This window comes from Equus quagga, chromosome 1 (genome assembly GCF_021613505.1).
Source record: "Equus quagga isolate Etosha38 chromosome 1, UCLA_HA_Equagga_1.0, whole genome shotgun sequence".
NCBI classification, from domain to species: Eukaryota; Metazoa; Chordata; class Mammalia; order Perissodactyla; family Equidae; genus Equus; species Equus quagga.
Genome location: NC_060267.1, coordinates 171,583,402 through 171,604,239, shown reverse-complemented (window position 1 = coordinate 171,604,239; position 20,838 = coordinate 171,583,402). Strand labels below are relative to the sequence as shown.

General features: G+C 44.7%; 1 protein-coding gene across 25 annotated transcripts in view; it reads left to right on the top strand.

The window, feature by feature from the left end:
* DZIP1L (DAZ interacting zinc finger protein 1 like) overlaps window positions 1-20,838 on the top strand; it is a 104,420-nt gene that overhangs the window by 40,145 nt on the left and 43,437 nt on the right. For 9 of the 25 annotated variants that reach the window (XR_006889011.1, XR_006889021.1, XR_006889017.1 and 6 more), the window contains 5 exons: window positions 1,268-3,080; window positions 3,488-3,669; window positions 14,238-14,329; window positions 14,762-14,898; window positions 15,102-15,145. Coding sequence is in view for 2 of the 25 variants with exons in the window: in XM_046663869.1 (XP_046519825.1) it covers window positions 1,268-1,429 (162 nt within the window). In the remaining 23 variants the exon portion in view is untranslated. The other 16 variants (XR_006889009.1, XR_006889016.1, XR_006889010.1 and 13 more) reach the window with 14 other exon arrangements.

Here is a 20,838-nt window from a genome sequence, read left to right as displayed (position 1 = left end):
TCCCCATTCCTTCACTCCTCCGAGGACCCCAACACAAGGCTGTCTGCAGAGCAGATTTCTCCCCAAGGATGGGGCATTGGAGTGTCATCACACAGCACATCAGAGTAGGCAACAACATACAGTGGGAACAACGGCACACCTTTGTCCTCATCACTGAATGTCTTGATGATCTTGCTCTCTCAGGCTCTAGCTGCCATCAGATTTAGAGCTCACATGCTCCGCCTCCCTGACCCTTATCATGACCAGACACCCTCACTGCTCCCTGTCAGGGACCAACTCCCACATTCCTGTTACTTTCTTAGGCAGAAACATTTTGAGTTCTTGTTACTTCATGTTCCATTCTCACCTTTGTCATTCCAAAAGGTGCATCCTGGGATGACCAATGCTATTGCTAAAACCCAGAAGTAGTGGGCAAGCAGTTCTTGGTTCTCGGTAGCATACTCGCTCTCTCCTTTACTACATAATGTGTTTGGTTAATTGCACAGCTCGTGTACATTTGTGAGTCATGAGTCCAAATGATTAGAACAAATATTCATTCCTTTCCCAGTGTTGTGAAAGAGCACCAGCAAAGCAGGGGAAGCGCTGTGCAGAGCCTGCTGCTGCCCTGGGCCCCCAGAGGTTTCTGACTGGGTGGCCTTACATTCCAGGAGAAAATGCACAGGATGCTTATGTCAAAGCCCAGGTGGCCTGGGCCTCGTCCCGGCATGGGCACTGAGAACTCCAGATGGGTGGCTGTGATCCTGGTAGCCTGCGTCCTTTGCTGACTCTGGGCTCTCCCGTTGGCCGCAGCCCAGGCCCCTTCCAGCTGCAGGGTCCTGGCATCTGGAGCTCCCCTCGCACTCCTTTGGTTGGATTACCAACCTGGCCTGACCCAAGAGAAGCAGTCTGAGAGGAGGTCAGGTGGGCGCTTTAGCCCCTGGTGCATTCAGCTCAGGAATTCAGAAAAGTCAAACCTCTGAGCTTCTAGCTCTGAAAATTTGGGCAGTTACAAAGTCTAGAGAAAATTTAAGTGACAAAAGCAACCTGATCTACACAGGGCTTTCCGAGGAGCTTCCCTTGGTCTGGCTAGAGGAATTTCAAGAGTGCTTGAAGTCACTCTAACCCCTGGTCCCTGACGCAGGTTCTCAAAGAGAGGGAAACCTGAGAAAGCAGGAGGGTGGTGTCCCCCTGCTGCTTTCTTCCCGGTCTGCATTTTGCCCCATGTCCATCCTGCGTCGCCATCCTCCCTTAGCAGAATGCATTTTCTTCTCCCACTTACCTCCCGCAGCTGTCTGACGATGAGAGTGACTTGGAGGTCTCTTCTTTGGAAGATCTCCCCCAGGACCTGGACCAGAGAGAGAAACCGAAGCCCTTGTCTCGTTCAAAGCTCCCAGAGAAGTTTGGCGCCAGCTCTTGGAGCCCCAGCCGACCCAGGGTCCCTGGCTGGTGATCCTGCCCCAGAACCTGGTGGGTAGAGGACCAGCCATGTCGCCTGGCTGGGGCCAGCTAGGTCCCACCCAACAGAAGAGGCTGCTGGGCGTCTTGTCTTTGCCAGTAACCGAGAGGTCTTCTCCCTTGGAGAGAAGCACAGCGGAAGACGGGTATAATTTCTCCCTCCCCGCCTGTGAGGGGTCCTGCCCCAGAGCATCAGCGGTGCCTGGCTGGGTGCCCATGGGTCCTCCCACAGCTTGAGAAAGGCTTATAACAGGACCTCTGAGCAATTTCCTTCCACCACCTCAATGTTTACATAGAGTAAAAGGAGCTACTTGGTCTCTATTCCGGAGCGTTTGTAAACCTGTGGGAGCACTGTGAAGATGAATCCTATGTGGGGTCCTTTTGGTGACAAGTGCCTCAGTCGGTCATTCAGTGATTGATCCAAAGTCATTTACTAAGTGCCTGCTCTGTGCCAGGTCCCCCAGCTTCTCACTGCCGAGTCGAGGTGCAGGCAGAGATGGGTGGGGCAGAAAGTACGGGACAGTAATCTAGTAACAGAGATTGGGGTGTTATGGGAGCGTAGATGGGACCATCCAATGCAGCCTGGGGTGATCTTGGAGAGCTTCCCAGAGTTGTGATGTCTAGCAGGGCAGTGGGAGGGAGGGCCACTTGGCTGGGGCCTCATATCCCTAAAGGACCACAAATTTTATTTTATTTTATTTTTTTGCTTGAGGAGGATTAGCCCTGAGCTAACACCTGTTGCCAGTCTTCATCTATTTTGTATGTGGGTCACTCCCACAACATGGTCACAAACGAGTGGTGTATATCCGCACCTGGGAACTGAACCAGGGCTGCCGAAGTAGAGAGCGCCGAACTTAACCACTAGGCTGTGGGGCCGGCCCCAGGACCACAAATTTAATTTTTGATATTATTTCCAAAATTAGCTTATATATATAGCCACTGTATTTTTTGTAATGTGAAAAGCATTCATTTATGATATGTGGACATTTAAATATAACACAATGTTTATAACTCTGGTATTTCTTCATTATTTTTGGAGCTTCCGTGGGGGCAGGGGTGGGGGTGAAGCACCCTGCACCCCAATCGTGTCGGTTTACATCCTGTGGGTGCAGTTGCCAAGAGGGAGTTAGGAGTGTGAGAGGTTTGTTGAGGAGCCTCACCTGTGAAAGGTGCAGGTGGAGGAAGCAGGCTTGGATGGGGAAAGGCCTCAGAGTGCGATGCAGGTCTGACTACGGTGGGAGGAGAGGAAGGAGGAAGCAGGAACAGGCAGGAAGAGCCCCAGACCACCAGGCAGAGCTGAAGTCCACCAACCCAATGAGAGCTCCAGGGCAGGAATGGCCCACCAGGGAGTCCCCAGTGGGCAGAAACGGCCAGGCCCTGGTGCCCCCACCCTGCTCGGCCATTGAGTAGGGCGGCCCATGAAGAGGGAGACCTGACCTGAAAGCTGAGACGAGCCCTGTCAGCCAACTTCATTCCTTGTAGTTGAACAGCAGTTTTTTTCCTAGAGGGAGACCCAGCGGTGCATCTCCACACCTCACAAGCAGAGGGAATAGCGTGCCAGGACCACGTTGCCAACACCCAGCTTTAACCATTATCAACTCAACACACAGCCCGTCTTGTTTCATCCATCTCTCCCCCCACCTCAGGTCTCTCCTCCCCAGCCCTCCGTCCAGGCTTCTTTTGACCTCTGGGTGGTCCTGACACCTGGGCTAGGCCCTGATGTCCTAGGAGGAAGAAACAGGGGAAGTGAGGGAGGGAAAGCCTTGCCTGGAACAAAGGGGATCTGCGCGTGGGGAGGCTTGAGGGGATCATGGGGCTGTTCAGTGAGGCCGGAGCACAGTTTATGAAGGGCCTTATGGGGTATTTGGGGCCAGCACAGCCCTGGCTGGCTGGGGGGTAAATCCCTTTGTGTATCTCATAGCTTTGAACAGCTGAGAATGTGTAGGGTGGATGATCCAGTGGCTGTGTGAGAAGGGACAGTGACTGAGGAGTGGTGGGGCTTCATCCTCCTCTCAGAATTCTACCCACAAAGCCGTGTTTTCCTGTTCGCTAGGTTTGGTTGCACTTCCCGTGCCAGGTGCCCACATCACGCATGCCCCCTGAGGTCTCTGCTTGTGGCCTCAGGGTTGTCTCTGGCGCTGTGGAAGGCTGCACTGTCTACTTGCAGGTACAACCGGAGGTGTGGGAGGGCTGCCACTACCCGGGCGGCCCACAGCCAAGGCGGGATGGGAGTTGGTGAGTAATTGTGCCAGCCTCCCTGTGCTTTGGTGGGACAATTCTGAGGCTTGTTCTGCAGTTTCTCAGAGCATCCCCAGGGGGAGTGAGCCCCAGCTCCCAGCAGCAGTTACTGCTTGTTAACGCACCCTTTATTGGCCTTACTCACTCCTGCTTCATTTTTCTCACTCTGTCACTTCTGCTTCTTCTCTGAAATAAATTAACCTGTACGGTGTACCTGCGTAACGTGCAAACACTCACTGGTGAAAATTACTGATGAGAATGACTCTGTTCTTGAGTGTTCATTATTAAGTTATGTGTTTCCAAACATATTTTTCTATCTGCTGTGAAGATGGACATATTAGTTTTGCATTTCTATGCTGTTTAGCCCTCCCCACTTTCACGTACATTTTAAAATCCTCTGGCAAGATTTATAAGAAGTTTGGAACATATGTGTATTAGGGTTTTCCAGAGAAACAGAAACAATAGGATATATATGGATATATATAAGAGGGGATTTCTTATAGGAATTGGCTCACGTGGTCCTGGAGGCTGAGAAGTTCGATGATCTGCCCCCTGCAGGCGCGGGAGAACTTAGAAAGCCCTTGATGTCAGTCCTGGAGTCTGAAGGCCCGAGAAGCAGGAACTCTGATTCAAATGCTAATCTCTTTTGGAAGCACTCTTGGGGACACACACAGAAATAATGTTTGACCAGCTCTCCGGGCATCCCTTAGCCCAGTCAGGTTGAAATGTAGAATTAATCATCACACTATGTAACATATTACATTATTTAAAAATGATGCAAACAATAAGATTGATCTTGAAAAATTAGAAAATACAGATAATCAAAAAGAAAAATAATTTGAATAACCCCTAAATCCAGAGTCAACTACCATTAACATCTAGGTACACATGTCCTGATTAAAAAAGTACGTATGTCTCCTTCCTAGGATTTAACTATATTCATTCTTCTCTAGCTTGATTTTCCTTCTTGAAAAAAGATTATAAATGTCCTTACATCAATACATATGTGTCAACATAATGGCCACATAGTATTACAAGGTAAACATTACAAAAATTTATTTAACTAGACATTTCAACTTAGGGCTTTTTATAAATTAGGACATGGTAAACAAACGTGTATATACATCTTTGTGCACTTAATTAAGATCTCCTTAGGACTATAAATACTCAGACATGAGGTTGCTGGGCCCACATAATAATGGGAGCCAGCCCTCTATGGCAGGCACTGGCCTGAGTTCCCTAGGAATATTCTCTGACTTCGGCTCACAGCAGCCCTTTGAGGGGTTGCCACTGTTACGGTCATTTTACGGACTCAGAACTGAGACACGGCAATTAAGAAACTTGCTTTTCATTCTGTTGTCAGTTAAGTGGGATGACTGAGATCTGACCTGGCCTTGCTGGCCTTGGCGCATAATCATGTCCTCTTGGGGATTTTTGTTACATGGTTTCCAGAAAACCTGAGCCAATTTAGGCTAATGTTTGCCATTCTCATTTTCACATTTCCTTACCACCAGGGGGTATTGTTCATTTTTAAATGTTTGGACGATGTGCTAAGTGAAAAATGCAACCTCATTTTTAAAAGAATTTATATTTTTTTGGTTTTCTTCTAATGTAGGATTCTTTTTCATTTTCATATTGATTATTTCTATTTCTTCTTTTACAAATTGCCTGATCGCATTCTTAGTCCTTTTCTCCCCCAGTTGATGTAATTAACTTTTGCTTGTTGCTGTTTTCTTTATCTTTTTATTGTGGAAAACTTCAAGCACGTATAAAAGTAGAGAGAATGTATGAGGACCTTGATGGCCTTGCAGCTCAGCTTTAACAATTGTCAACATGTGGCAACTCTTGTTTCTTCTAAATCTCTCTCTCTCCAACCTCCTCCCGGATAGTTGAATCATTATGTCTACAATATTTCCATATTTATCTCTAAAAGATACTTCCTTTTCAAAAGAAGCATTCTACCACCACCATCGCACTAAAACAAAAATCAATAGGATCTTCTAAACATCATCCAATACCTACTCATGGTTCACATTTCCTCTATTTTCCTATGCATGTTTTAGTCTCTTTAATCTATAGATTCCTCTTCCACTTTCCCCTCTCTTCCCGCCCTCCCTCCCTCCCAATCTTTATTATTTTTGTTGTTGCCGAAGAAATTGGGTTATTTGCCTTGTAGAATTTCCCTGTCTGGACTTGGCCGATGGCATTGCTGTGCTGCTGTGTAATGTACTCCTTTTCCCCTGAACTTTCTATACATTTGTAGTTAGATCTAAATACTTGATCGGGTTCAGCTTTTTTGATTTTTGATTCTTTTTGACAGGACACTTCATAGATGGTGGTGTGCACTTCCATCAGGGGGCACGTAACGTCACTTTCCCTCTTTTCATGGTATTGGTGATGACACTGATGATTAATTGAGGATCATTGTCTAAATCTGTCTATTGATTAGGGATTTCTAAAATTGTGATAGTCTAAATCTATCATTCCTTTGGGATTTACTTGCTGGAAAACTTCTGTAAGGAGAAATTCTCTGTATCAAACTCTCTGGTTGCCTTGAGGTATGGTTTATATAGGTAAGGAATATAATGGTTTGATTTTTTCTCCTTTCAAAATAAGCAGTTGGTTTCTTAGTATCCTCCATAGACACCATATGAACTCATGTATTTAAATATATTTGATTTGTTAAATTTATTGTCCTTGTTATCCTTATTGAGGCTAAAGATTGTCCTGTCTTTGGCCAATGGGTACCTCTTCAGGTTGGTTCCCAGGTCCTTTTGAATGACCTTAGTAGTCTCATTGCTTCCTTGCCATCTGGTATGAAGGATGCTCCAGGCTTATATTGTCTGTTTCCTACCTCAGACCTGAATTAGTATCTCTGGGGGCTCCCGGTTTCTTTCAGAGGAAAATAGTACTTATAGATACAATCTGGATGCTGAGACTGCTTATTGCTACTGGTCTTGTCATTATTTTTAAGCCCTTTTGGTGGACAGAGATAGGAAATACAATTAAGAAAATATATTCTGAGTTCATACTGATATTTCCCTTTCAAATTCAGGACTACAGGATTTTTATAGTACCTCATTGATCTAACATCTGTCCGTATCACTTTTCCTCCACACCAAAAGTCCTGGCTCTTAACGTTACGATCGCAGCCTCAGAATAGCAATACCAACACTATTGCCCACAGTATGAATATTGGAAACAGTTTAAGATTTATTGTTGTTACTTTTTGAAATTCTTTTTGTCCTTAGGATTTATTCCACTAGAGAGGCCCAGTTAAGTTGTTGTGTTTTAAAATCACTTCAAATAGTTTCTCTCTGTGGTTGTGCTATGGAATGGATATATAATTAGTTTTGTTTCTTCGTTTTACTTTTGATTTTAGAGATTTCATTTTTATTACTTAATTTGCTTCATATTGTTTCTAAGAGTTCTTATATAATTGAAAATATTAATCCATTGACATATAGGCTACTTTTTCTCCTTCTTGGTTGGTCATTTGTCTTTTAATTTTGTTTATGGGTTCCTTCCTATAGAGAGGTTTTGAGTTTTTATATGTCTAACCAATCAATGTTTTACTTTGTAATTTCTGCCTTTGGTGTCAGAATTAGGAAGACTTTCTTCATTCCAGTATTCATACGTGTTCGTCTATATTTTCTTTTACTTCCATTGAAAGCTTTAAGATTTGAATACTTAATACATCTGGACTTTTTTGGGGGGTGTTAGCTGTGACTTAGGGGCCTATTTTATTTTTTTCCAAACAGTTAGCTAGTTGTCTCAACATCATTACTTGATAATTCGTCCTTTCTTCACTTTTAAAAATACCCCCACTATCAAATATAACTTATTGGATGTGCTCGGGTTTTTGGACTTTCTATTTATTCCATAAACTGACTATTCTGGTCCTAGTGTTTCAGTGTTTTTAATCACTGAAATTTTATCTTGCGAGACACAACTACCCTGATTATCTATATCTTCCAGAATTTTATATTGGCTATTTTTCAAAGTTGAAATTCTATCATATTCTTATGAAGGCATCCCCGTTCTCATGGATGAACAAATAAACGTGGATGGCTCTGACATGCGCCTTTGTGAATCCTAATTAGAACTCTTATTTGAAGTTGGGTCTTGGCAAAGCTCTATCTCGGACCTTAGCTGGGTGACTTTTGAAAACTTCTAGTAGAATGTCCCATTCCTTACAATTCTTCCTGTTCTGGATTCTCATCAGGCTAGTTCTTTGTAAAGTGGGAGTGTAAATCCCCGGCATTGTGGGGGGCAGTGTGCAGTAGGCTCAGATAACAAAAGGTTTTGCAGGTGATCCAAGGTTACCAAATTTTGTTTTGCCACGTAGGAACACAAAAGAAAGAAAGAATGCGGCAGTCACCACCTTCTAGCACTATTGTTTAATATAAGAGTACGATTGAGTTGGTCTTAGAATAAGAGACAGAACTTCCCAAGACTAGATTCCTCACAATGACACCCCCCCCCCCCCCAACCCGTTTTCCTCATTTCACGTTGAACAAATGAAAACTTGGTGATGGACCAGCTCTGGTCCACAGCCCGGCGCTTGGGAACCACTGTGCTAGTTTGTATCTAGGGACCATTCCAGCTCTTATATTCCATGATTGCATGATTCAATGTGAAAAGAGAAAATTTAATTAGTTGTGTCATCTTAGGTAACTTCAATAATGAGCCTAATTTATACCCATAGGGATGACATTGACTGGAAGTTTGTAATAGGTTATGGTCACACCTAAAAGTCTGCACCTACAATTTAGGAAGTAGATGATGCTTTAGTCTTATGGCTGAAACCTGGTAGTGGCGTGAAACTGAGATAAAGATTAAGACCATTTTAGCTTTGAAATGTCTAAAGTGAAATGACATACTAGGTCTGTTATATGGTATGAGTGAACTCTATAGGGAATCTCCGTAAAGCGACTCCTAAAGTCAACAGACCCTCACGTGTGATTCTGCACTTTTTTCTCCTCCCTGTGTCTCCCCTGTCAGATTCTGGGGGGAGCTACAAAGACCCATCAAGTCCTCTCTAGACTTAGGAGGAAAGGATGTGGAAGGCATCATCCTGCACCCGCACCATCTGCTCTGCCTCTGTTTGCAAGCCTGTCTCCCTGCTGGAGGTGCTGGTGCAGGCTCAACGTTCAGAATAACAGAAAATGGAGCTGCCAGGCACTAACATTTGCTAAGTCCTGTAGGGAGAAGGATGTGTTGTTGACTCTTGTAACACCCGTGTCTGCAGAGAGCACACTCGCCATCTGATAAGCTGAGCTGGGCCAATCAGACTCCTGGGCCAGGAGTATCTTCATACATTATTCCAACTAATGACAGGACAAGAGAGAAGAACTGACATAAGCAAAATATTTCCAAGGAGTAGAGAGGACTCAAAGTAAAGGTCAGAGGGTGGTGAGTTTGGAAGAACCTGATCCAGGACGAGATAGTGATTTGAATTGTTCTGCCACTGGCAATAACTGGTCATTGTTAGGCTCTTGTGGAAGATGAAGCTGCATTTCATACTCAACAGAGCCCATCAGTGGAATGGGTCAAATGGGTGGTCTGAAGGGGCAGAGAGCTGCCCACTGCTCATTGATTCCATCATTTTGACTAGTCAGATCTTACGGAGGAGATGGGTGAGAACTCAGGCCTGATAGCTGATCACTAAGGGTTCACTGCACCCTAAGATTCAGCGACCTTTTCTCTGCATTGGTTCAGCGCAATAGCCATACAGAGAAGGTGCTTTGGGTTCCCTGACTGGGACTGATATGTTGGCTTAAAGGCTGCACCTGCGTCAGTTTTATTTTGTGCAGGGTCAGCCAGCTGGTGTCTACCACATGGTGGCGCTGTGGGCCACAAAGTGGTTGGCTACACAGGGCTATTTAGTGCCATGAGGACTTCTCTGCAAGAGATAACAGGGTTCTTCCAGCCTGCACCCTGACTCCAGGACAGGTGGGCAGGACTTGGTAAATTGTCTTATGCAGCCAGGCAACTTCTCTATGATTAAAAAACAAGAAAACAAAACCTTTAAAGATCGGTTTTAGAGCAGGGACTTGTCTTGCTTTCCTGCTTATCCTTGTGTTGCCAAGGCCTAGCTGAGACCCTTGCATGGAAGGGGCAATCAGCAAATATCGATGAGTTTCCACAACCTGTGCTCTCAAGGAGCTTCACTGTTGGGAGGTTTTCCCTGTCCAGGAAATATCCAATGTGCACGGCAACCCCACACTGAGAAATCCTTAGGACTTTGTTGCTTCTGCAAGTTACTGCACTGTGTCTCATTTTGTTAATATTTGCATCTAATTAGCTTGTTTATACCTGCTGCAGCCAGCCCTGGTGGTCTAGTGGTTAGACTAGTTGGACTAGACAGACTCGGAAGGAGGACCTGGCCACTTGCTTCTGAAAAAACTGGCCATGAAAACCCTGTGAATGGCAGCTGAGCGTTGTCTAACATAGCGCCAGAAGATGAGAGGATGGCACAAAAAAAGGCCAGGCAGGCTTCTGCTTTGCTGTGCACAGTGACAAACAGAAATGGCAAGTAATAGGATGTATTGGAGAATATGAGGAAGCCATTTGGTGTAAACCTAATTCGGCCTGACCTTGTCTTTCCAAAAGGGCCTGACCGTGGCTGTTGAGCATGCATTGCATATCTGCTTTAGACATTCCCTATGGCAAGAACAAAGGCCCTTGAGATAGAGGTGCAACTTCCCTCCCCTTCCCAACGTTGGCATTTCCTTAAGGATAAGGCATCTTTCCTTAGGCTAGGAACTGATTGCTGCGCTCACCTGTGACCACCCAGCTCGAGACAATAGGCTTGCCTCCTGCTGTACCCGCCGAGAGAGCAGACCCACTACCTGCTGTGTCCATCAAGCGCTGTGCCGACAGGGCAATCTTGTGACTATTGTGGGAGGGACATTTCAATCATATGTGAAACATCCTGTTTGGGGGTATATGACCACTCTGTGCACCCCACTTCTTTGGTGCCCTTTCTTCCTTCGGGAAGAAAGGCCCTGGGCCATGGTCCTCAGATTTTAGCTCAGAATAAACTCTCCTAAATTTTCATTTATAGATTGGTTATGGATTATTTTCGTCGACAACAGGGTTGCTAGGAGTCTTGAGGGCACTAACAGCATGCTGCATCTCCTTCCTTGTTCCATCAGTTTCTTAGATTTACTCAGCTATAACTGAATCTCAGCTTTGGCTGACATGTCCTGAGTTGCCCTTGAACTGCCCCCTACTCCTCAACTTTCCAGCACATATGCATCCCACCTCGTCCATCACCACCACCTCTACCTCCACCACCACCATTACCACCTCCACAAATTTATCCATGTAATTCTGGGGATTGTTGCTCATTTGTGAAAGCAGCTTCTATTTTAGAGTGAGCGGAAAGGACCTGAAGAAGGGAGTCAGGAGCCCCAATTTGAATCCTGACAGCCACACACCTGTTTTGCGACCTTGGGAAAGTCATGTGACCTTTTGTTTTCTCACCTGTGAAGTGAGGAGGTTGGCAGAGATGATCTCCTAGACTTAGAGAATTCTAGAATCCCATGAATGCCTTAAGCTTTAGAAATTCACTTTTACCTTTAAAAATGTTAGTCAATTTACTAATTATAACCTGAAAGTCCTTTTGATATTTAAAAAATCCTCATGCTTTCTCTTTGTTCTTTGAAAATTTAGAGCTGCCTTGTTTCATAATGCCTAAAGCCTGTATTTATAATCAGCATCTATTTCATGGTTCTGAGCCATTTTTCACATAATTGTCTTTTTTTTTTTGCTTTAGAATTAGTTCTTTTGTGGTTAATGTATAGCAGAAATGAAATGACTTTTGAAAAAGCCCTTTAGGAATTATGGGGTCTGCAGCTGTATCACTAGGGGGCCACACAGCTTTGTGAGAGAGCTGGGTCTCAGAAGGGGAAGGCAGCCCCATTCTTGGGAGAGAGAGAGAGAAAGGAGCAACTGAGGGCAGAGGCAGGTGGTGTGTGGCAGTGGTGTAGACAGGAGTTTGAGGGTGGCCTGGAAGAAGCCAGAAAGGGTGGTCTGGACTCCAGAGAGGAGGGGATGAGGTGCATCCGTGAGACCAGCAGGGGCGGCAGGTCACAGGGAGGTGAGAGCTGAGGTGGGTGCAGGTGGAGGTTCTGTTTATATGTGGGGCTCTCCAGGCACTCTGGGAAGGAACACTGCCTTACCCAGGACCCACAGATGGGTAGGTCTAGGGGCATATAGGTTTCGTGTAAATTCTGAGAGATCTGAGAAGTTTAAGGAGGGCATCAAAGCAAAGAATGGGACTTCCTATTAGTCAAAAGTGTAGAGGTTTGGAGCAACAATATTTGGAGTGTGGCTGTATATAAATGATCACATAATTTCTACCCTTTAGCTGCTGAAGGCTAGGTGGCAAACATACTTGGGTTTAATACCCCATAAACTTGTGTATTTTCCTCATTCTAGAGTGTGGATTCAGGCATTCTCAACACATTCTTTAGTCACATGGGTGGGTTGCCAGTTTCCACCTAGAAGGGGTTTAGGGGCGCCAGTCTGAGCGGGGGGTGAGGACTGGAGGCCTCAGTGAAGTTGCATGAGCTGAGGAACACTCCGTGCTTTGCTTGGATTGTATGCCATTAGAGTAAGTGAAAATAGAAAATGAAAAGATTTTCACTCTCATTCTTAAATGATAGAATATTTAGGTATAGAATACTAGGATGAGAACTGCTTTCCACCATTACGTTAAAGATGCGGTTCCACTGTGTTCTGGAAAACTCTGTCATCACTCCAGGTGCTCTTGCTTTGTAGTCGATCTGTCCTTTTGCTTAAGTTAAGTTTAAGATGTTCTCTTTATCTCTGCAGTTCTACCACTTTGCTACGGTGTTTCTAAGTAAGGGGTGATGTGATTTGTCTATACTTACCGTGCTACAGTGTGATTTTAAATCGGAGGCTTCCTATCTTTTTAAAAAACTTAAAAAAAATTGAAGTATACTGAATATAAAGCTAAATGGGGTAATTAACTGGATTTTGTAGAGGCAGTTCTAGGATTTTTTTCTGCAGATGGTTGGCCAGTTCCATTTGCAAAACAAATAATAGCAGCTCACACTGACCGGGCATTTAGTGTGCAATAAGTACCTCAACGAGAGATATTATTATTTCCCCATTGCACAGAGTGGACTACTGAGCCTCCGACAGGGTCAAGCTCCCATGACTATAAATGACAGAGGCAGGGTTTGAACCCAGGGCAATTGGCTTTAGCAGCTGCTGTCCTTAACTACCTTGCTATGCTTCCTTTTGACATTAGCCTAAAGTTTTCAAACATTTGGTCTGCTCATTTTTCTTTTTTAAAACTTATTTTTATTATATTTGGAGAGGCTCTTGGGTGCTAATGACGATTATCTGAAGGGGACAAGCACCTCCACCCGTCACCAGGTTCTCCTACCCTCAGGTTTGAAGCCATTTCCCCAAGCACGTGTCTGCCCGGCTTGCCCCATAAACGCCACTCCTCTGCCTCAGAAAGAAGCACTCCTGCCGGGGGAACCTCTAGGGTGTGCGGGGCCCTGGGGCAAGTATTTTTCATGAGACTGTCTACATAAACAATTTGATGAAAACAAAGAATTACAGAATTCATGGGTTCATGTGTGACCTAGTGATTTGTTGATAGCAGCCTAGAAAAATAGGTGGAGAAGAGGTACTGACAGATTTGTTTATTGTCCAGTCAGTGTGTGCGAAGACTCTTTGTAGTGACCTGACACCATCTCATCCTGTTCAGGTCCAGGAACCGTCTCTCCGTGTTCTTTATTGTCAAATGCACCATCCCTGGCTGATTTCACACCCCTCGTCATGAGGGAAAGGCAGTAACCTGCTATTGCTCCCAATGCTGTGGCTGTTGGTATTGCAACAATATAGATCTTCCTGTCTCTGCAATTCCCTGCTGCCTGTTACTGAATGCTGTCGCATTGTTACTTCTGGTGCTGCATCTGTATCGTGCCCACTGTGAATACCGGCTTCCAAGGACTCTCTCGAATGTTGTCACAGTGCGTTGCTGTTAATGAGCACAAACACAAATCTTACCCAGAGTACACAGGAAAATGAGAATAGTCATTTTCTGTTTCTTGTTAAATTTACCATTTGGAATTTTGTAACGTAAACGTAGAACACGTCTTTTGACCATGCCCTCTCTTAAAATGTTTAGGCTTTAATAACTGTGTTTCTAGAATGTGGTCTCTTTCAAAGTTGACACAGCGTTGCGTGCAGGGAGGATAGGCGAGGGGGTGGGGGTGGAGTGAGAAGAGCAAGGCGCGTCCCTCGTGCAAGGCAAGTCCGTATGGTGTTCTCTGCCATGGCTTAAGACTGACCCAGGAGAGCACGAGGTCACCATGCTGACTGGAGGCAAGAGAGGGCCCATTTGTGTTGCAAAGCAACAGTCTCAAAAGCCCTTTGAGGATACAGGTGAGACCAACCACCCCCAGAGGGCTTCTGGACACTTGGCATGGAGACTGTGAGAGCATGGGAGACTTCCCTGGGTGCCGACAGTCGGGGGCACACAGGGTAAATGACCCCTGCTGCTTCTGATGTTGTAGATCTGAGGTGGCACTGAGGATAGAACATGGAAGGATGAGAGTTGACACATGGGCCCACACACGTCCCTGAAATTATCCTGTGAAAAATGAGAGTAAGTGTCACCCCAGATCAGCATGTTAGTACCATTTTGGGGGCCCAATCTTGCATGATCCCGCAGAGAAATGTTGCACCAACTAGCGTGGTCTGCTTGCCTGGCTGCTGTCCTGGAACTGGGGGCACATAGGCACAAGTCCCAGAGCTCTTTTGTGCATCTGATCCACCCCACATTCAGGATAGAGAGTCAGAAACCACTGAGAAGGGGAGAAACGGGCTGAGTTCTCTGCGTCCTGGCCTGGGCTTGAGGAGCCCTGTCAGATGGCACAGCTGGCTCCAGCCAGTTCCAGGCCCTGGAGGGGGACTTAGAAAATTTCAAGGAAGGCATTTAAGAGTAGAGCCCCATGAGGCCTGGGGCCCCTTGTCTGCCCGGCTGGGCCATGGATTGCTCCTGCCCTTCTCATCAAGATGACTGCATCTGCATTTGCAGCTGAGGAGGCAGCCCTAGCCCCCGGAACACCGGGCACAGGAAGAGAAGCAAGGCTGGTGAGCTCCGGTTTGACGGGTCAGGATGGATGCAGATCCTCCCAGTTAGGTCCCTTATTTGATATAATCACCGCTTTTCCCGTAAGTACGTCCTGAAGACAACGTTTGTTTTATTTTTGACCATACGGTCTGAACCCACAATGCGGGAAGGACATCTCTTCCATCTGCATCTGCAGAGTCTGTCCTAACCTGGGCCTGACCAGGTCTCCATTCCCGGGTCGGGGAGCTTTCTCTCTTACTTCTTCTGGAAACCTTCCATTAAATGTTGCTCTTTGCTTCCTCAGGAAGGTCCTTGGATAAGTTCTATCAACTCTGGAAATACCCTCTGGTAAGCGTGAATGTTTGTATTTGTGGTATTTTGGGGGCTATTGTGGCTCTTATTGTTATGTCTTTTGTCAATTATTCCTGTGACATAAAGCATATTGTTTTGTTTGAGTGTGTTTCATGGCATAGTACATGCTGAATTCTTGATTTAACAGGGGGGGAAGTGGATGCTGTCTGAGTGACCTGTCCAGACCAGGGTCCCACAGCAAGGCTCCACACCCTGGGATCACACCCTGGGATCTACACCCTGGGATCACATCCTGGGATCCACACCCTGGGATCACACTCTGAGGTTATACCCTGGGGTCCACACCCTGGGATCACACCCTGGGATCATACCCTGGGATTACACCCTGGGATCACACCCTGGGATCACACTCTGGGATCACACCCTGGGATCACACTCTGGGATCACACTCTGGGATCACACCCTGGGGTCACACCCTGGGATCCACACTCTGGGATCGCATGCTAAGATCCACATCTGGGGATCACACTCTGGTAAGCCTGGCTCTCCTCTCATGCCTCTCAAGCTCACAAGCAAGTGATGCTGCCACAAGGTTCTCCAAGCCCCTAGGAAACTAAGGTACATCCTCCTGGGGTATCAATTTTATTTAAATATCTGAGGGGATAAAAGTTAAGCATTTTAACCAATAAATGATTTTAACTCTTAAAAGTTACAACAAATACAGATATATAATGGAGCAGAATGCCACGCGTATAAGAATCCTTACCTAGAGCTGTCTCCCTGAGTCTGGGTCCACCAGGCCCCCGAGGACAAGTTTCCAGGGGCTGAGTTTCCTGTTTAAAAAATTTAAAAAAAATTATTATTGAGATCTAATTCATATAACATAAACTTCAGAACTTTAAAGTGTACCGTTCAGTAGTTTTTAGTACATTCACAATGTTGTGCAACCCTCCCCACTATTCCCTGTTTTTAAGGGATGTTTTCATGAAGTCGGGGAAGTGCTGCCTGCCTGTGCCACTTGGCCTGCAGAGTAGACTTCACAGCATCAGTGACAGCAGACGGGGAAAGTTTTTATTTGGGGGTGGCTTTGGGTGTCATGGGGTGCATTCTCAGTTCCTATAGGTCCTTCCACTTAGGCAAGGATCCGCTCTCTATCTGGGAGGCAGCCCGTTCCCTGAATATTCACGCTGCGCTGTGGAAGGATTATCACTAGAAGAAATCAGGACAGTCTTCCTGCCGTAGAAATTACTGACTCACAAAGGACTAAACAGCTTAGAAACTGTGAAGACCCCTGAGAGAATTGAAGGGGCTGGACTCGCTTTTAATCAGGTTTCAATGCAGAGACAGGTGTCCCGTTGATTTGCGCATTCAGGGACACATTTGTCGTGGCATTAACAGACAAAGTCAGCATTCCCCGGGGACCGACAAAAGCCTGAGCCAATGCGAGTTTGTGCCTTTCTGTAAAGATTGGCAGTGGGATTCCAGGCAGGTTAGCTAATGGCCTTCCTCTCACTGGAGATGCGGTGCCTACTCCAGGGGCCAGACTCGCGGTTATGTTCTTTATCAATTTTCATGCAGATTCACAAGCAGACTCGAACAATGGTGAGTCCTTTTGGTATTTCTGGCAGTATCTCTGCTGAATGAGGACTTGAGTAGGAAAGCAAGTCTCTGAACTTGCCTCTGATTTGGAATTTTCTCTTCTTACAAACTTTCCTGAGATTCTTGAGACAACCATATACCTTCTCAAAACCGTATAGCAAAATCTTAACTTAGATCCTAAATTTCATAATTCATACCCATTGCAAATTCTGAAAATTTGGTGTGTAGGAAAATGGCCCCTGCCTCTTTAAGAAATGTTGATTTACAGAGCTGTGAATAACAATAGCTATTCTTTACAGACTGCTTGCCACCTGCTAAGTGCTTTACACATATTATCTTTAATCCTCACAACAACCTTGCAAGGTAGTTGTTCGCCCATGTTGACAGGGCCGCTGAGGCTGAGAGAGGTTAGTAACTGGCCCGCTTTCACACAGCTCGCTAGGAAATGCTCTGACTCCAAATTTCCCAGGAACCCTCCGCCCCTCGTTCCTGTGAGCCATTCTTCTCAGGTGGTCCCATGTCGTGGAGCATTGAAACACCATGGGCTTTGAGTTAGACATGATTCAAATCCCAGCTCCACTAATCACTAGATGAGTGACTGGGCTAGTCACGTAACTCCCTGAGCCTCACTTTCCTCAGCTGTAATTGTGATAATGATGCTTTGGGAGGTTGTTATGGGAATGAAATGAGCTGAAACTCTTCAAAGTCCCCAGCATGGTATTGACACGTTGCACAGCACAGCAGAATCGCAACAAATGATACTTTCTCTTTCTTCTTTATTCATCTGCCATGGCACCTGGTAAAAAGTAGGTACTCAAGAAATATCTATGGAAGGAAATTCAAAGGATTCTCCATGGCCTTGTTTCCTAGGGGCATTGTGAAGTTGGGCCCTCTCCACAAACTCCCTGAAAGAACAAAAGAAGTTTTGAAGCATGTCAAAGCTACTCATGGTTAAAATCTTTAGGATGAAGCAAGAAGACAAGAATAATCCTAAAAATAACAATAGTACTAAAATTCTGAAGTGAAATTCACGAGGTAGAGTGCTGTTGCTCTTCAAGAAAAAGCACTAGTTGAGGGTTGTCAAGTACCTTGAAGCATAAGGGACAATAAATGTGATGAGAATGGCTCTTGGGTTTGGTGGATTGTTCGACGATGACTGGATTGGTTGGAGACAGTGCACTTTAGGAAGTGTATCCTTGCTTAAGAGTAGTTAAAAAATAAAACATAAGATCTTCGAATGTGTAACATGGGGTGTTGGAGGGAGCGCATCCTTGCTGTGATGCAGGGAGTGGTTGGCTGAGGTCTCGGAAGGAATTCAGGAGGGGGAGTGTGTGGCATGTGTGCTGCCATTCCCCAGCCAGATCCATGACGGATGCTGCTCATTGATCTTGGCATTCTCTTATGCCTGAGTCCTTCTAACCACAGTCAGCTGGAATCAGTCTGAGTTGGCATTTAAGATCCAACCATTTGTTGTCCCTGGCTCCAAACGAGGAGACTTTTGTGCACATTTAATACCCAAGATTCAAAGACCCTGTTCTCCCTCCCAGGAAGCTTTGGTCTAGTCTCCTGACACAGCTAAGTCATGGCACCAAAGCTACCAGCACCTCTCAGTATGCCATGGAGATTTTAGTGAAGTAGTTGTTAACAATTTTCCCTTCTTTCTGCAGTGCATTTACCCTGGAGCTCAGATACAAGTCTATGCGCACTAGAGTAGAAGAAAATCAAATGACAACCATTACACTGCATCTAGAATCATCCCTATTCATCTTGAAGTAAACTTGTTCTTTCTCACGTTTCTTCCTCTGAGATGGGATTTTCTAGGACATTCTTTAGTCCTCATGCTCCCCAAGTCTACTAAACCCAAGTGGCACAGTGGATATTTCTGTGGGAGCTGTACCTGTCCGTTCCTGGCCTGGGAGTCCATGTTTGTTTTGATTAGGATGCATTGGCTTTAAGTCATAGTAAATCCCAACTGAAATTGGGTTAAGCAGTAAAGAAGTTAATTGTTGTACATTACAAAAACTTTAGAGATGGGATCTCTGCAGGTGAGGAACATAAATTAGAGCTCTGGCTCCACTTCCCTAGGCTTCTCTTGTTCTGCCCTCCTCCATGTGTTGCCTTCATCTTCAGGCCAGTAGCAACCTGGCTTCAATACTTCTAATCATCACATCTACTCATGATTATGCTTAGATGGAGGAAGAAGGTGTGTGTGTGTATATTGGTGGATGGGGCTGTCTGTTTTACTGTCTTCTCATTAGGAGCAAAGAAACATTTCTTAGAATCTTCCAAGGCTTTCCTTTATGAATCACTAGTCAAAACTGGGTTGTATGCTCCATCCCCTAAACCAATCACTGGGAAGGGGAATGAGTCACAATGATTGACTTAAGCCAAACAGAATATATCCCTTGAGCTAGAGATAGGGCCATAGGAGGGAGAGTGGATACAGTTCTTTAACTAGAAAAAGTGATGGTAGTAGAATGGATGTTGAGTAGGCAAGCCAACAGTTCCTGTTACACAGGGACATAACTGATAGGATCACCTTCACAGAGAGCTGAAAAATTTTTCGTTGGCTAGTGGTCAATCTGATTTTCTTTCTTGAGAAAAATTTAAACTAAGAGAAACATATCTTCTGCTTAGGTGGTAGTCAATACTTAACTAAAAATTCATGTGCCATTGGGTCTGGGTGGGGAAACAACTTTTACTTGATGAAGATGCATATGGTAGGGAGAGCCAGAATCATGGAGTGGTTTTCTATTCCTTGCATACAGAAAGTCTTGACCATGATGTTCGTATATGTTTGCATCTCAGGGTAAACACAGTGTAAGTTTAAGCTGGGCCCTCTGCCTTCCTAGTGTGTGTATATTTGCAATTCTCAAACTAATGAAGAAATTCCAGATGGGTAAAGATTACTAAAGCTAAGATAGTGCTTGCTCTTTGAGACTTACCTGTTCTTGAGTGTCTGGATAAAATCCTCAGTGGTATTTGTCTGGGAGTCTCCACTTAATAAGGTCAACAATACGTCCAGTTCCTCAGACCTGACTCTTTTCCACTGAGAGAATCCTGGGTGACTCACACAGTCTTCTGAGCACAATGAGAGCTGGAACTGTCAGTATCTTCTATGCTTGTCCCCTGAAAGCCTTGATCACAGTTTCTGTTGCTACTCTTCATCAGGTCCTTAATTTGGAATGATAGTTTAGCTGGGTGTAAAATTCTAGCTTGACAGTTGTTTTCCCTCTGAACTTTGAAGCTATGATTATAAAGTCTTCTGGCATTTGTTGGTGTTGATGTCAGTCTCATTGCCAAGGAGTGGTGATAAATAATTTTTTTCTTTGCTTATTTTAGGATGTTCTTTTTATTGCTGATATTCTACATTTTCATGACAATGTATGAAGTAAAGCTTAATTCTGCTCAGGAGACAATGTGTTTTCAACACTAGGACATATGTCTTTCTTCAAATGTAGAGATATTTCCTCTTCCCGATTCTGACCAGTCTTCTTTTTTGGAATTGAATTAAGTGCATGTTAAAGCTCCTCATCCTGTGTGTCATGTCACTAAAATATTTTTCAAGCATTATATCTCTCTCTTTCCTTGTGTTGGGTCATTTCCTTTGCTTGCTCTACTACGTCAACATTGCTGTGTCTAGTCCATTATTTAACTTAACTATGATTCTTATATCAATGACTATATTTTAAATTGTCACCATTTTTATTTGGTTCATTTAAAATTATCACCTGTACTTTTTTCCCCAATTATTTTTTTTGGGTGAGATTTAAAGTATACTTATTTTACAATCTTTTATATTTTTCTATTAGTTGGAGATCCTGAGATGTGATTTCTCTTGGTTGTCTCATATGGTGACTTTCTCATCATGGTTTGTTTCCTCACATGCTTTATAATTTTCAGTAGTGAACTTGTCTTTAGTGAAAGATGTTTTAGTATGAGAAGCTTGTATAACTCCTGGGATGCAGATGCGTCCATGTAGGGTACCTACAGTTTCACTTATTTCAGACTATTTTTTTTTCTTTCTTTGATGATTTTAAAAAATGTTGTGCTATATGACTCATAAATATTATAATAGTGGATTTTCTTCATGTTGGTGTAAAACAGACATTCAATACATGTTTGTTCAA